We start from the raw sequence: 14393 nt of genomic DNA, 5'->3' as shown, positions 1-14393 counted from the left end.
GTTACCCCCACAGAAGATTCAAAGGCCCTCAGTATCTAGGTGAAACAGCACAAATTATCCTAAAATAAACGACTACTGAGGCCCCACGTTGGGCGCCAAAAATCTCTGTAACGATTCTTTGAGTTGGTAAATTCCCATGAGAACAGTGCTACCTAATAGATCGGCCGTGCTAGTCGGTGGGAGGGGTATATTATGTTCTCAATTGTCATCATATCAGAATAATAGAATCGTATACTAAAGATTTTACCTTAGGTAGCAATATAACTATAAAGCAACTCATACAAATAATAAGAAAATATGTTACATGTTGACGATCTTGGTGAAGCTAAGATGGAATATGCATCACCATTCCGTCACCCACCCTCCATGCTGACAGGAAACCGATATGTTGTCAGCCCAAATTCAAAAAAAAATATATATATATATACTCTAATTTACCTCATACTTTAACTTCACCTTTCACAAATAAAAAAAAATTAGTATTTCATTTTGATAATCACACAAAAACTAATATAAAATTTATTCAATTCATGGTAAAAATAATAAAATAAAAATAGTTTTGCCGAAATGCAAAATTTTAACTACTGGTTAATAAATTTTCAAGATTCTCAAATTATAATTAAATGATGAACTTAAGGTCACCTTATTACCAATAGAAAATTTTCAGAAATGTCTATATATTTATATAATTTACAATTCAAAATTAAGCAATAAATGTAATTAGTATTAATGTGTGTAACATATTATTAATATCAACATTAAGGTAGTAAATAATTCAAAATCAAAATGTAAGATATTCGAAATGCTGATGTTAATAATATAATGTTATCTTAAACTAATATTAATGACACATATTTCATTTTCATAAATTATTTTATGAAATTATCATTAATAATAGTTAATAATTTATTATAGTCTTTTCTTTTGTATTTTATTTTTTTTTTTTTTATATGTATGTAAGTATATAAAAAAGAAACTTACATTATACAGTATCCCTCGAAGTCGACAGGCGCCAGTGGACAAAGATGAGATCTGCTACAAATTTTCATTTTCCTTTTCGTATTTATAATTATGATAGTGTATGGAAAGTTTATATGGGTGTAATTTTGAATTTACATATTATAAACAATATTTTTTTTTTTTTTAAATTAAAAAAAAGTTGACCAAATTTTCAACAGAAATTTAACTAAATAATATTTACAAAACTGGCAAAGAAATTTAGTATTAATTAACAACAAAAAAAAAAATATGAATTTTAAACAATTTAACGCAAACTTCAATTATAAAAAGATATGGTCACTCTAATAGATGACAATAAAATTTTAAATTATTTTCAGCAACCAATTTAATATGTTGAAATTTACAAATTATGTGGTCGAAGTGTTTGTCCAACGTTTTGAAGATACCAAGATTATGCTCTTAAAATTTCTTCAGTATATTGACTATATGCCATCAATTTGGATTTCCTTTGATCAAATGTTCGCTTCGATAATCCAATGCCATTTGACTTAGATAAAAATTTTGTCATTGGATTTTCCCCAAATCGTACTAAATTTTCCAAGGAGACTATTCCAAACCTCCAAAAGATTATAAAATATAGTTCCCCCAGAGCACCAAGGAATTTTCCTCGTGGATTCAAAAATCAGATCTTCAATTTTAGCTGGGCAATATACACCGCAATTATCCTTCCTTTCTCAGAGAAATCAGGACTAAAACAATTTCCAAAATCAAATTGTGTTCTTTTTCTTTTTTTTTTTCCTTGATTCACCAATTAAAATTTCAAATTTTTTCTTCAACAAAATTGTGTCTTATCCCTTCAACAAAATTTTTCTCTTTTTGTTTCCTTTTTTTTTTCAAATTTTTTTACAATTAAAAAAAAATATCATAAAAATCAACGCTAACTCAATCAATAACAAAAAAATTTTCAGAAAGTAGAATTTTATACAAAAAACATACGAATCAAAAACTTAATAAAATATAAATACAGGAATTTGGAAGTCGCTATCACAAGGTGTCGAATATCAAAATAAATAACTGCCGCAAAGTTTGCCACCGATAGCTAATATGCTTATTTAGATGCTCGTGTGTTAATATTTTTACAGGTGTTTTTGTAATATTTCATTCCATTTGGTAATTATTTCGTATATGAAATTTTTAAAGTTTTAAGACAGCGTTATTAAGAAGTCATTAAATATTATGTATTTTCTTACAAAAATAAGTCAAATCATAATGTTTTTTGAAGACTAATAGAAAAAAAAGAAAAACTAAAGAAAGTGCTTTCGGGGTAGATTCAGCGTTTTAATTCCTATAATAATTTTTTGGTTTGTCTTTAAAAAATCCTTTAATATGGTTCGAAATTACAAGCCTAAGACCTAACGCGCTTCTATTGACGAAAATGCGATGGAAAAAGCTGTTTCTAATGTTTTGCGTGGCCAACGTCTGCCGCTAGAATATATAGCCTTAATAATCAAACAATTGAATCGTGTATTAAAGAAATATATCCCTTAGAGGATCTAAATTCCAACCAGACTGCAAGCAATGATATTTATAAATCTAAATTTACTTCGAAGGAAGTATTTACCAAAAAGGAAGTGCTTGAATTGGTCGAATACATAAAGAAATGTGTGTAATGACTTATAAGGCTTTCCGGAAATTAGCTTATGAATATGCCAATCTTAACGAAAAGTCTTTTGCTGAGAAATGAAACATTATGAAAGAAGCAGGCGAAGATTGGCTTTATGGTTTTATGGAGCGAAACCCAACATTAACGCTTCGAAAACCAGCTTAGCAAGACAATATATTTTCCTTTAAGTTGTTGGTACGAGTTTTTATCATTCATTATCTTAGAAAAATAACAGTATCCCCTATACATAGATACAAAATTTGACTGATATATACCTTTTATATACAGAAATGTTGCTGTAAGATTTTGTTACGATCGGTCTACATTTGGTAAGATCCCCCATACTAGGTCCGTTCCGAAAATCACTTAAACCGTATTTAATTAGTTGCATTACCTTTATTAAAATTAGTTTCGTATGAACAATATGTGTACAACAACATATTTCAATTTCTTTAAATCTTTCACATACATGCATACATGCAAATAATTAAATATCGCTAAAAAATATTTTAGGGCGCTATCAAAATATGGAAAAAAATGGTTTATGTAATAATCTTGCATTTGTAGCAGATTTAGGCTATTTAAATTTTGGGGGCTTTCTATTAAAAGACACGAGAAATCTTATTTCTACAAATATTTGATTAATTAAATAAGTATTAATATAAAAGGAGCTGTTGGAGGGTATTTAAGATTCGGCTCATCCGAATATAGCACTCTAACTTGTTTATATATAGTTTTTCTAGAAACAAAACTGTTTAGTAAATTGAATGAATTTCACTATTCGTTAGATTTTCTGAATAAGGTCGTTAGGAAAATTGTACAAATATCAAAAAAAAAAATCAAAGATTTCACAAAAACTTTTCCAAGAAAGACTGTGCTTTTGCGAATTTCCTTAACCAATTGTTTAATTCTTCGCCTTATTTTAGATTTTTTTTTATTTTTCATAGCAAATTAAATAATTTCTACTTTTTCTCGAGTTTTTATGAAATCTTTGATTTTTAAAAGTTTTCTAATTTCTAGAAATTAAGCTACATATTTAGTAAATTGAAAGATTTTGTGGAATTCATTGAATACCACCATTTAATTTACACTCTAAAAAATGTTGTTGAAAAAAGTGGAAAAATATACAAAAAACATCGTCCGACACGCAAAATTAGACACGAATCGGATGACTGCGTTTTTAGTTTTTCCTTTCGTGATCCTTTGTCCTTTTTAAAGGACTTCTATAATATAATTTTCTATAATATAATTTTCCGACCCCATAAAGTACATACATATATTCTGGATCCTTATAGGTAGCGGAGTTGATTAAGCTATGTCCGTCTGTATGTTTATTGAAATCAGTTTTTAGAGGACCCCAGATATCGGAGAGATCCGAATATTCTGTAATTCTGTTAGACATGCAGAAGACATGTAGAAGATCGCTATTTAAAATCAGCAAAATCAGTCCATAAATATCGGAGATATGAGCAAAAATCTGAGACATCTGAAAATTTCATCATATCGTCATATCTCCGGTATTTATGGACCAATTTTGCTGATTTTAAATAGCGATCTTCTTGAAAACAATTTTACATGTTACGGAAGATTCGGATCTCGGATATCTGGGGTCCTCTAAAAACTGATTTCAATAAACATACAGACGGACAGACACACGGACATGCTTAATCAACTCCGTATATATAATATGATCTAGAATATATATACTTTATGGGGTAGGAAAATTATATTATAGAAATTACAAACGGAATGACAAACTTATGTATACCCTTCTCACGAAGGTGAAGGGTATAAAAATAAATTTTATAGAAGAGAGGTTATATGGGGGCAAGAAAAAATATGGGCCTATCCTTACAAATTTTCATAGAGGGATTTACATTAATATTTAAGTTAATTAATGAAAAATTCCATCGTAATACTAGTTATTTTCTGAAGGGGACTTTCCATAGAAAATTTGTTCTATAAACCTTTGATAAACGTTTATGAATAAGACCTTTTATTGTATAAATATAAATAGGTACAACGGGAAAATTATGAAATTTTGTTAACAGCACATTAGCGATATTTTGTGTGTACATTGTCTAACATATTAGAAGTACAATTATCTTCTTGAGAATAATTTTTAGCAAAAGCCGCCAAAGTTATAAAGTTAAGTTTAAAAAAATTCCCAAAATTACGTTTTTACCCACAACGAAGGACCCAAAATACAAGTTAATTTTACCCAAATATTTAAAATATTCGTGGATAAATTCTCTTTTTAAGAGTTTTTTCAACCTCTTCAAAAAATATTTTTTTATAAACTATTTAACATGATGAATTAATACATCCATTTACAATCATTAACTAATGTTTGGTAGATTAAAAATTATGAGGTTTCAATTTTTTTATGCATATATTCGAAGACATTTTTTTTAATTGCTTTAAATCCAAAATGGTTATATTTTATCGAACGGCTTATACATTTTGCTATAGCGTTTTTTGCACACGAGAAACTTTGATGTAAATATTTTTGTGGTTAACCTATAACTGCTTGTTTATAATTACCTTCTGCTTCATCGAATTATCTTGTAACTCAAGGGACACCGCGTTTTCGGCTAAAGAGAAATTTTGATGAAATTTATTTTGTAGTTAGCATATCCCTTCTTATTTACAATTAAGGCCTTGAATAATTTTTTTTGATGTAAACCTATTCTTTCTATATAAAGATTGATTACTGAAAAAAATCAGAATTAAAAATTTGTTTATAATGCGAAAATTCGTTAAAGTAAAAAATTAAAAATTCGTAATTTTTTGTATTCTTTCTAACATCTTTGCATGCTAATATTTTATCGCGGCTTAACAACATGTAAAATTTAAAAGTATTTAAATCACGCGATATTTTGGGTATATTGAAGTTACGCTGTTAGTGTGCTTCGCGAAAAAGCTCTTTTTTTGAAAGTTTCACGTTTATTTTTCCAATATTTAAGCTTCCACAGTGCTATCTTCTAAAGCACATTTCTAAATTTTGTATAACCGAAGAGCCGCAAAATTTACAGTGTCTCACAGAAATATTCGAATTTATTATTTTTTATGAATTACTGTGTTATTGTATGATGCTACTTTAAAAATAATAATAGTATTTAAATTTTTTTAATGAAATTTTATTAATTTATATTATTTCTACGAAATACAAGAAAAAAATAATAAAAACTCATTAATGGTTTCCAAGAAAATGGAAAAAACCCAAAAAGGGTAATTTCAGGTACTGCGCAAAAATATTCGAATTTTTTCTAAGAAGTTTTTTAGAATCCTTGAACACGTGTTTTATTGCCCATTAATTAACCCATTATGCAGGTAGTGGTTATATGGAATATTTAACATTATATTTTTTGGAAATTTCCATAATTATGTTGTAAACCCTTCCTGTATAAGCGCTTAAAATGTTCAAAGAGAAAGAGTTGATCAATTCAAATTAAAAAATTAATTTATATCTGTATAATCAAGGCCGATCAATTAAATACATATAGGAAATGGTTAATAGATTCCAATATATTTTGTCATTACACGCATGGAACAAAGAATTCCATCGAGTATTTACCATTATCAAGTCGTCCAAAACTGCTGTACAGGACGACAGAGAAATACTGAGGAAATACCGAAGGAACCTTCATCTATCAGCTCCAAAAATTAACAACGAACTCATGACAGTCCTGTGAATAAAAATTAGTGTCGAAATTGTGCGCAAAGTACTAGGGAGCAATAATTTGCATGGTCAAGTACCAAGGTGGAAACCGCTCATATCGAAGTTAATCGATGTTAAGTGTCTTGACTCCGCAAATAGTCTCATAAGTAAGAATATTGGATCCTGGAAGGAGGTTATCTTGGACGATTAGAACAAATATAATATTTTTGGGTCAGATGGTCGTCAAATGATATGGCGAAAGCTTGGAGATGCCTTGGAATTATCTAACTTAAAACCAACTGTAAAGGACCCAAGTTGCTCTGCCATATTTTGGGGCTCTGTGTCCGTCTACGGTGTTCGACTGCTAAAATTTATTATTGTATTATAGACTAGAAGGTCCACTTGTCAATTTTAGAGCAGAATTTGCATGCTAGTACCACCAAAATGGGGCTACAACCCATTCAATTTATTTTTCAACAGAAAAACTATCCAAAATACACAACCTGGTACGTGAAAATGTTGATCATTAACGACACTAAGTATCTTCTTTCACCAAATTTTCAATGGAGTTAATGTCTGGACTTAAACTCCATTGAAAATTTGTGGTTATATTTACAAGAACAACTTTTAAATCACTCATTATCCTCTAAAACCACCATAGGGTTGCTTTGCATGAAGAATGGGACATAATAACGCCAGAACTATTCCATAAATTGGTAGAAACGGTCCCACGACGCACAGTGGTATAGGAAAAAAAAAGAGGGAAATAATTCGGTAACTTCTAAACGGTTAATCCGATTTTGATGAAATTTGGTAGGTGTTGTCGAGTTTAGGTTTTGAATTTGAACCTTATAGGCCAACCAGGGGCCCGGCGGGGGGTCCTCAAATTAGGACACCTCGGCTAAATTAAATTTTTAAAACGATCCTATTTCTTCATTTGAGTTCCGATTAAAAAAAAATTTCGTATATAGAATCTCCTAGCAGTAAATTATCTCTTATAGTTTAGGAGATATTCGCATTTGAAAATTAAAATTTTAAAATTTTTACCGACCTTACTTTAGTTTTTTGATAATAGCGGGTCCAAATATTCTCGATTTTCGCCATTTTTTTTTATTCTCTTAACAACAAGTTTATATATCAAGCAGTGAAAGAATTATGTAAAAATCATGACTGAGTCCAAAGTTATAGGCATTTTAATTTAAAAAATTAAAAAAAGGCGATTTTTTGTCATTTTTTGGGAAAAAAGTATCTTTTTCTTTTTAAGTTATCTAAAAAGTTTCTAAGAAGATGTATATAGAATTTATACTTTTTGGAAGGCTGACTTTACATAAAATACGATAAATGAAACAAAACCTAAAAATTTTTGATACCGAGGGGACCAGGTCCATCCACAAAAAACCCTATTTTTTATGGAAAATTCAATTTTGAGCAAAAATTCTAAAATCGCATAGTCGATATCAAATTATAGTGACCTGTTTTATATGACCCAATATGTTCTTAATCATTTTGTAACGGGTTTCGATAACCCCGCCCCTGGTATGGATATAATAGGCAAAAAACCAAAAAATCCCATTTTTGGGATTTTTTAAAACTTTTTTGGGAATTCCGGGATTTCTAATAAGAAAATTCGAAATTTTTATTTAATTTTGGATTTTGTGTAAAAAAATCTACCTAACTGTAAAATTTCATCAAAAAATATTCATAAATAACATTTTTATTGCAATTTGAAAAATTTTTTATCTTCGCAAAAACTGAATAAAAAACATTTTTTATTATTTTTTTTAAAGTATTCCGCGAATTTTTTAATTATCAAAAATTATATACAGTTTTGAAAAATAGACAAAATTACCTTTCCATTGATATATAACTTGCCTACCTAATGTTTTTTAAGTGACAAATTAATTAGGGAAAACTCAACATCTTTTAGAAAATTTACCTAGCACTATTATTTTCATCCATAAGGTTAACTCTCAAATTTGTTACATATATGGATGAAAATAATAGTGCTAAGTAAATTTTCTAAAAGATGTTGAGTTTTCCCTACTTAATTTGTCACTTAAAAAACATTAGGTAGGCATGTTATAATCAATGGAAAGGTAATTTTGTCTATTTTTCAAAACTGTATATAATTTTTGAAAATTAAAAAATTCGCGGAATACTTTAAAAAAAAAATAAAAAATGTTTTTTATTCAGTTTTTGAGAAAATACTAATTTTTCAAATTGTAATAAAAATTTTATTTATGAATATTTTTTGATGAAATTTTACAATTTGGTAGATTTTTTTACTCAAAATCCAAAATTAAATAAAAATTTTGAATTTTCTTATTAGAAATCCCGGAATTCCCAAAAAAGTTTTAAAAAATCCCAAAAATGGGGTTTTTTGGTTTTTTGCCTATTATATCCATACCAGGGGCGGGGTTATCGAAACCCGTTACAAAATGATTAAGAACATATTGGGTCATATAAAACAGGTCACTATAATTTGATATCGACTATGCGATTTGAGAATTTTTGCTCAAAATTTAATTTTCCATAAAAAATAGGGTTTTTTTGGATGGACCTGGTCCCCTCGGTATCAAAAATTTTTAGGTTTTGTTTCATTTATCGTACTTTATGTAAAGTCAGCTTTCCAAAAAGTATAAATTCTATATACATCTTCTTAGAAACTTTTTAGATAACTTAAAAAGATACTTTTTTCCCAAAAAAATTACAAAAAATCGCCTTTTTTTAATTTTTTAAATTAAAATGCCTATAACTTTGGACTCAGTCATGATTTTTACATAATTCTTTCACTGCTTGATATATAAACTTGTTGTTAAGCGAATAAGAAAAAATGGCGAAAATAGGGAATATTTGGACCCGCTATTATCAAAAAACTAAAGTAAGGACGGTAAAAATTTTAAAATTTTAATTTTCAAATGCGAATATCTCCTAAACTATAAGAGATAATTTACTGCTACGATAATTAGTGCTCGCTGAGGAGATTCTATATACGAATAAATCGGAACTCAAATGAAGAAATAGGATCGTTTTAAAAATTTAACATAGCCGAGGTGTCCTAATTTGAGGACCCCCCGCCGGGTCCCTGGTTGGCCTATAAGGTCCAAATTCAAAACCTAAACTCGACAACACCTCCTCTTTGTGCATACCAAATTAATCAAAATCGGATTAACTGTTTAGAAGTTACCGTATTATTTCCCTCTTTTTTTTCCTATACCACTGTGCGACGCTTGGAAGTTGTTTTTAAAAACAAGGGCTATTATACAAAACATTAATTTCATTTTAATTATTTATTTTTAAAAAAAAGTTAAATTAGTTTATGTAAATTATTATTTTTTAATTTTCAAAATGTGGTATAAAATTTAAGGACTGTCTGGACAACATAATAAATTTATTTATTTATTTTTCCCACAAAATCTATTATAAAATGATGTCTGTTTTCATAATACATTAAATTCGAATACTTATGAGAGACACTGTATATAAAAAAACTGAAAGTTTTGTGAAATCGTATAAATTTGGTTTGGTTTGCGACCACGTAATTCTTTACTTATAATTCGCACAACAATTAAATATTGACTATAGTCATTCGTGACAAGTGTATACTGTCTTCATTAGCAAAATGAATTTATCATTTGTAAGCCGCCCTCATAATATGCAAAAGTTGTGAAAAAAAAACTTGATGATTTCAATCAGATTTTTGAGAAATTTTGACTTTAAGTGTTTATTTCTCGAATTTGGAACTACTCTCGACCACAAAATTTTATGGACGTATTCACTCAAGTCTTGTGAATAAAAATTCGTAATCACTTAATTTTCAAAATATTAAACGAAAGAAATATTTAATGCATAAAGTCGATTTCTTAAAATCTAGAACAAAAAAATAATTTCGCATTAAAAGAAATCGGAATTCCATTCCGATCGAATGTGGATTTTTCAGTATTTTTCTTCTGCAGAAAAAATAAAACAAATGCTAAAGGGGTTTTACATACAATAATTTGTATTAATATTATGTAATACGAAATCAAATTTGTTGTCAAAATGTATTGAGCCATTTTCAGTCATTTATTATGAAAAATATTTTTTTTCGTTTATTTTCAATTTGAAATGAATTATGGTAAAAAATAAAAGAAAAATTAATTTACAAACTAAAACCCAAAAAAAATTTAAATAGTGTATTTTATAAAAATAAACTGATTTTAAAAAAATTTTAAAAGCTCAATGTTTTAGATTTTCAGACTACAATACATTTTCAAATAATAAGTACTTTGTATTAACACAAAATCACATAATGTAAAGTAAATGGCATCAACGTAGCATTACGCAATCACAACAAAAATTTATTGAAATTTCTTCCCATACCCATAATTCAGTATAATCGGAATCAAATTCTTCTAATATAACCATAAGCAATTTTTCACTAATCCGAATGCATGATCCATTTTTTCTTTTCAATATTTTTATAGTAAACGATTTAGCTTTGCAGTTGAAATGACCGTACCAACATTTCTTTGAAATGCACTCAACAGTACGTATATATCTAGGAAAATAATGTAGACCTAAATCTATCCATGCAAGCTTAGAGGAGCATTCCCATGGTCGAGTTTTAAATACATCAGGCTTTGCGAAGTTGCGATCATTAAAAATATTTCTAACGCGTACGCTTCTCTGTTTTAAAGTTGACTCTTTTTTCTTTTCGTAAAAGTTCACATGTTCCGTTTCCCAAGCTGGAAAATCTCCTACGGATACAACATCATCATCAGCATAAAATGGTAATTCGTAAGAAGAGCGTTTGCTACTAGCATCGTGATTAGATGATGGTGGTTCAATGCTCATATAACGAGGATTAAATGCCTGCCCATGAATTTTGGTAAGTGATTTTGTAGATAATTGTTTGCAATAATTCGTAGATATTATTTTAAACCCAAATCCCATAACCAGATACAAATTCAAAATATATTTCATTTGTTCTATTAAAAAAGAGCTTTTGAATACTCAATGTTCTCGATTACTTGGTATTTTAATTATCAAACAGTGTGACCAACACATCTGTACTCAAAGTGTATTTATTAATAAAGTGAAAACAGTAATTGTTGGGAACAAACCTCTACAACAACCACAAGCAATTGTTTTTTTATTCAGCAACCGATTTGTTAAAAATTGCCTATTGTATTGAATTGATTTGTATCTGTTAAAGGTGTCAAAATTTTCCTTTGGTTTTTACGTATGTCCAGATAGCAAAGAAAAATAGCAACGGCAGAGAAAAAATCGAGTTTTTGGGAATTAAGTGGCAAACCACAGGGGAAAAATAAATTACATAGCAAATAAAAAATACCACGGAATACTCAATGGAAAGTGGTGGTGGTATAAAATTAGATTCCTCTAAAATGGTCAGACAAATCGTTGCTGGTAAACTGTATAGGATCTAAGAAGTGTCGCGCCAAAGACTCTTTGGAATATGGTAGGAGACATGGTAAGGTTTGAAAAAATCCTTAAGACCCAAATAGACTACACAAGCGGCTTATCAAACATACTTTTTTCATTCGCACACACACTACACAAACATTGCTCGTACAAACACCGATTTTTTTCATGTTTTTGCGGATTTGCAAAGATACATACAGTGAATCAACTAAATATACATACAGTGAATCAACTTTTTTTAAGAGAATTTTGTTTTTTGTTTATGTTTTCCAATTGAAAATAGAGATTGTGTAGAATGGGAAAACCAAGAAAAAAATATTAAAATAAAAATTTTGTTGCATTTGTTGTTGCATTTTATTATTTTTCATTACAATTTGCACGTCAATAAAGTATTTTGCATATTGAAAATTCCAGTTAATTTCGTTGGGTTTTTCAAATTATTTTTTAATTGCTTTTTGGAATTTATTGTTTTATTGTTAAAAGGACACGTGTTAAGTATTTTTCAATTGTAATTTTCAAAAATCATATCCTTATTGTGTGAAACTGTGTAGTTATTTGCGTTAAAAATGTTCAAAGGGAAATAATGAGGCAATTCCAATATAAAAAATTAGTTTAGATTTTTAGAACAAGTGTAAATCAATGAAATTCAATTATGAGATGTTTAATGAATCATTAAAAAATATAAAATATAGAAATTGATGAAATAACACAAAGAATTATTAAAAAACACGCACTGAGTTGCCTTTCAAAATCTTTAACTGCCAAAGGAGAGCGACTTGTATCCAAGCAAAAACCATTGAAGCCCTCATTTATCTTCTCCAAAGTCCATATACGAACTTAAAAAAAAAAAACACTATGTTTAAATTTAGACCTCTAAACAGACCTTAGGTTGCTTGGAAACAATGTAATGTGAACTGTTGTATGGTACAGTAAAAATACTTAATTTAGATACATATTTACAAATAGAGGCGGTTCTCATCACCTAAGGTCCACAAAAGCAATATTTTTCAGCTAATACATACACTTATATATAGTTAGAACCCAAATCAAGAATAACTATCCAGATCCAACTACGCCTATTGTATTTTATTTATAAAATAAAGCATTCAAAATATGAGGTAGAAAATCAAGATTTTAGCATGTGGTATACAGTGATATCCCCATACTTAGAGTGGCTAGGATGGTACTTAGTGTTAGCTTTATTGAATAAGAATCAATATTATACAATTCTAAAAAAAAATCACACAGTACTCCCCAAATAGATGGGGTTTCCGTAATGTAGTTTTTGTTTATCAATACAAAATGACCAAAAACCCAGATTATTTTGTTAAAATATGTAGTTTCATACCCCACTAAACATTTTTTCTAGGTCCAAATCCACTGATTTCTAGTATATCATGTATTCTTTTCAAAATTACTTATTTTCGAAATAAAATGAAAGAAACGATAGATTTCATGTTAAGTCAAATATTGATAAATTCTTATAGGTATAAAGGATAATAAATCGGTCAATGAAATGTCCAAATTTAGTCGTACCACTACTTAAATATCTATAAAATTTTATTTTAATAAAAATGTAAAATTGTATAAAATTATACAGCAATATTAAAAAAATAAACAAAAAACCTAAAAAAGCAAAATACTTTATTGACCTAAAAAATTAACAATACGTTCACATTTTATCAAAAATCTCGTTAGTTAATATCACGATTTAACTTTTTTTGGTAGAAAATTAAAATATAAGATATTATTTAAAAAACACAACAAACAAATTGCTTAACTTTGAAAAAAAAAATTGTTCAGACAAAGTTTTTTCTTAAAATTTATAAAATTTTACATAGGCAAATTACTTAATTGATTCACTGTACATATGTAATTTTTTCTTAGAAATGGAATTTTGTGAAAATTTTGTTATTAATGAATATAAACAATACAAACTGTTTGAAAAAAAATTCAATATGTTTGTGTAAAGATCAATTTTTTTTATTTTTGTACAAACAAACAGTAAGCATTTGTACAAACACGAAACACCCTCATACACTACACAACAGGCTTGCACAAACGTAAAATATTGGTATGTTTGTCAAGCCGCTTGTATAGTCTATTTGGGCCTTTACGTGCAAATAATCGGTAGAGTAGATCCTTGGAAAATTGGTTTCTTCCAAAATGGTCAGTAAAATCGTTGCTGGTAAACTGTATACGAACTGAAGAGTGTTGCTCCAAAAACTCCTTTTAATATGGTAGGAGACATTGTAAAGATCGAAAAAAACCTTCCTAGGAAGAAATCGGTAGAGTAGATCCTTGGAAAATTGGATTCTTCCAAAATGGACAGTAAAATCGTTGCTGGTAAACTGTATAGGATCTAAGAAGTGTCGCCCCAAAAACTCTTAGAAATATGGATTAAAAAATCCTTTCGTGCCAAATATCTGCCGGCTAGATTTACGTTTTGTTTTAATTATTGAAGTGGCAGAGTCGTATTTTTAGTATTATTTATGAAAAAGAAGAGTTGCATCACAAATAACATTAATATTTTTAATTTTAAAGGAGATTTAAATTTTTCTAATATTTATCCATATTGTGTTTGATATAAAAAAATAGAAAAAAATATATTAGAATTTTATTTTATTTATATTAAAAAATTACATTAACTTTTATTTTAAATTAATTTTTCATTAATGTTTTCCT

General features: G+C 28.2%; 1 protein-coding gene across 1 annotated transcript; it reads right to left on the bottom strand.

Annotated features, from left to right (window-relative positions):
* Positions 1 to 9744: 9744 nt before the first annotated feature.
* On the bottom strand, positions 9745 to 11500 carry LOC119600517 (protein trunk). The gene has a single exon (XM_037950779.1). It carries the CDS (start codon positions 11247 to 11249, stop codon positions 10593 to 10595), a length of 657 nt encoding a protein of 218 aa, XP_037806707.1. The 5' UTR covers positions 11250 to 11500; the 3' UTR covers positions 9745 to 10592.
* Positions 11501 to 14393: the final 2893 nt, after the last annotated feature.

This window comes from Lucilia sericata, unplaced genomic scaffold (genome assembly GCF_015586225.1).
Source record: "Lucilia sericata isolate MDLA Ls3-8-SP2 unplaced genomic scaffold, ASM1558622v1 Contig000004F_arrow, whole genome shotgun sequence".
NCBI classification, from domain to species: Eukaryota; Metazoa; Arthropoda; class Insecta; order Diptera; family Calliphoridae; genus Lucilia; species Lucilia sericata.
Note: the sequence above shows the minus strand (reverse complement) of the source record. Positions and strands in the feature narration are given on the sequence as shown.

What these genes read in the sequence shown, in the direction of transcription:
- LOC119600517 (XM_037950779.1), bottom strand. Translation starts at nt 11,249, where the DNA reads ATGAAATATATTTTGAATTTGTATCTGGTTATGGGATTTGGGTTTAAA.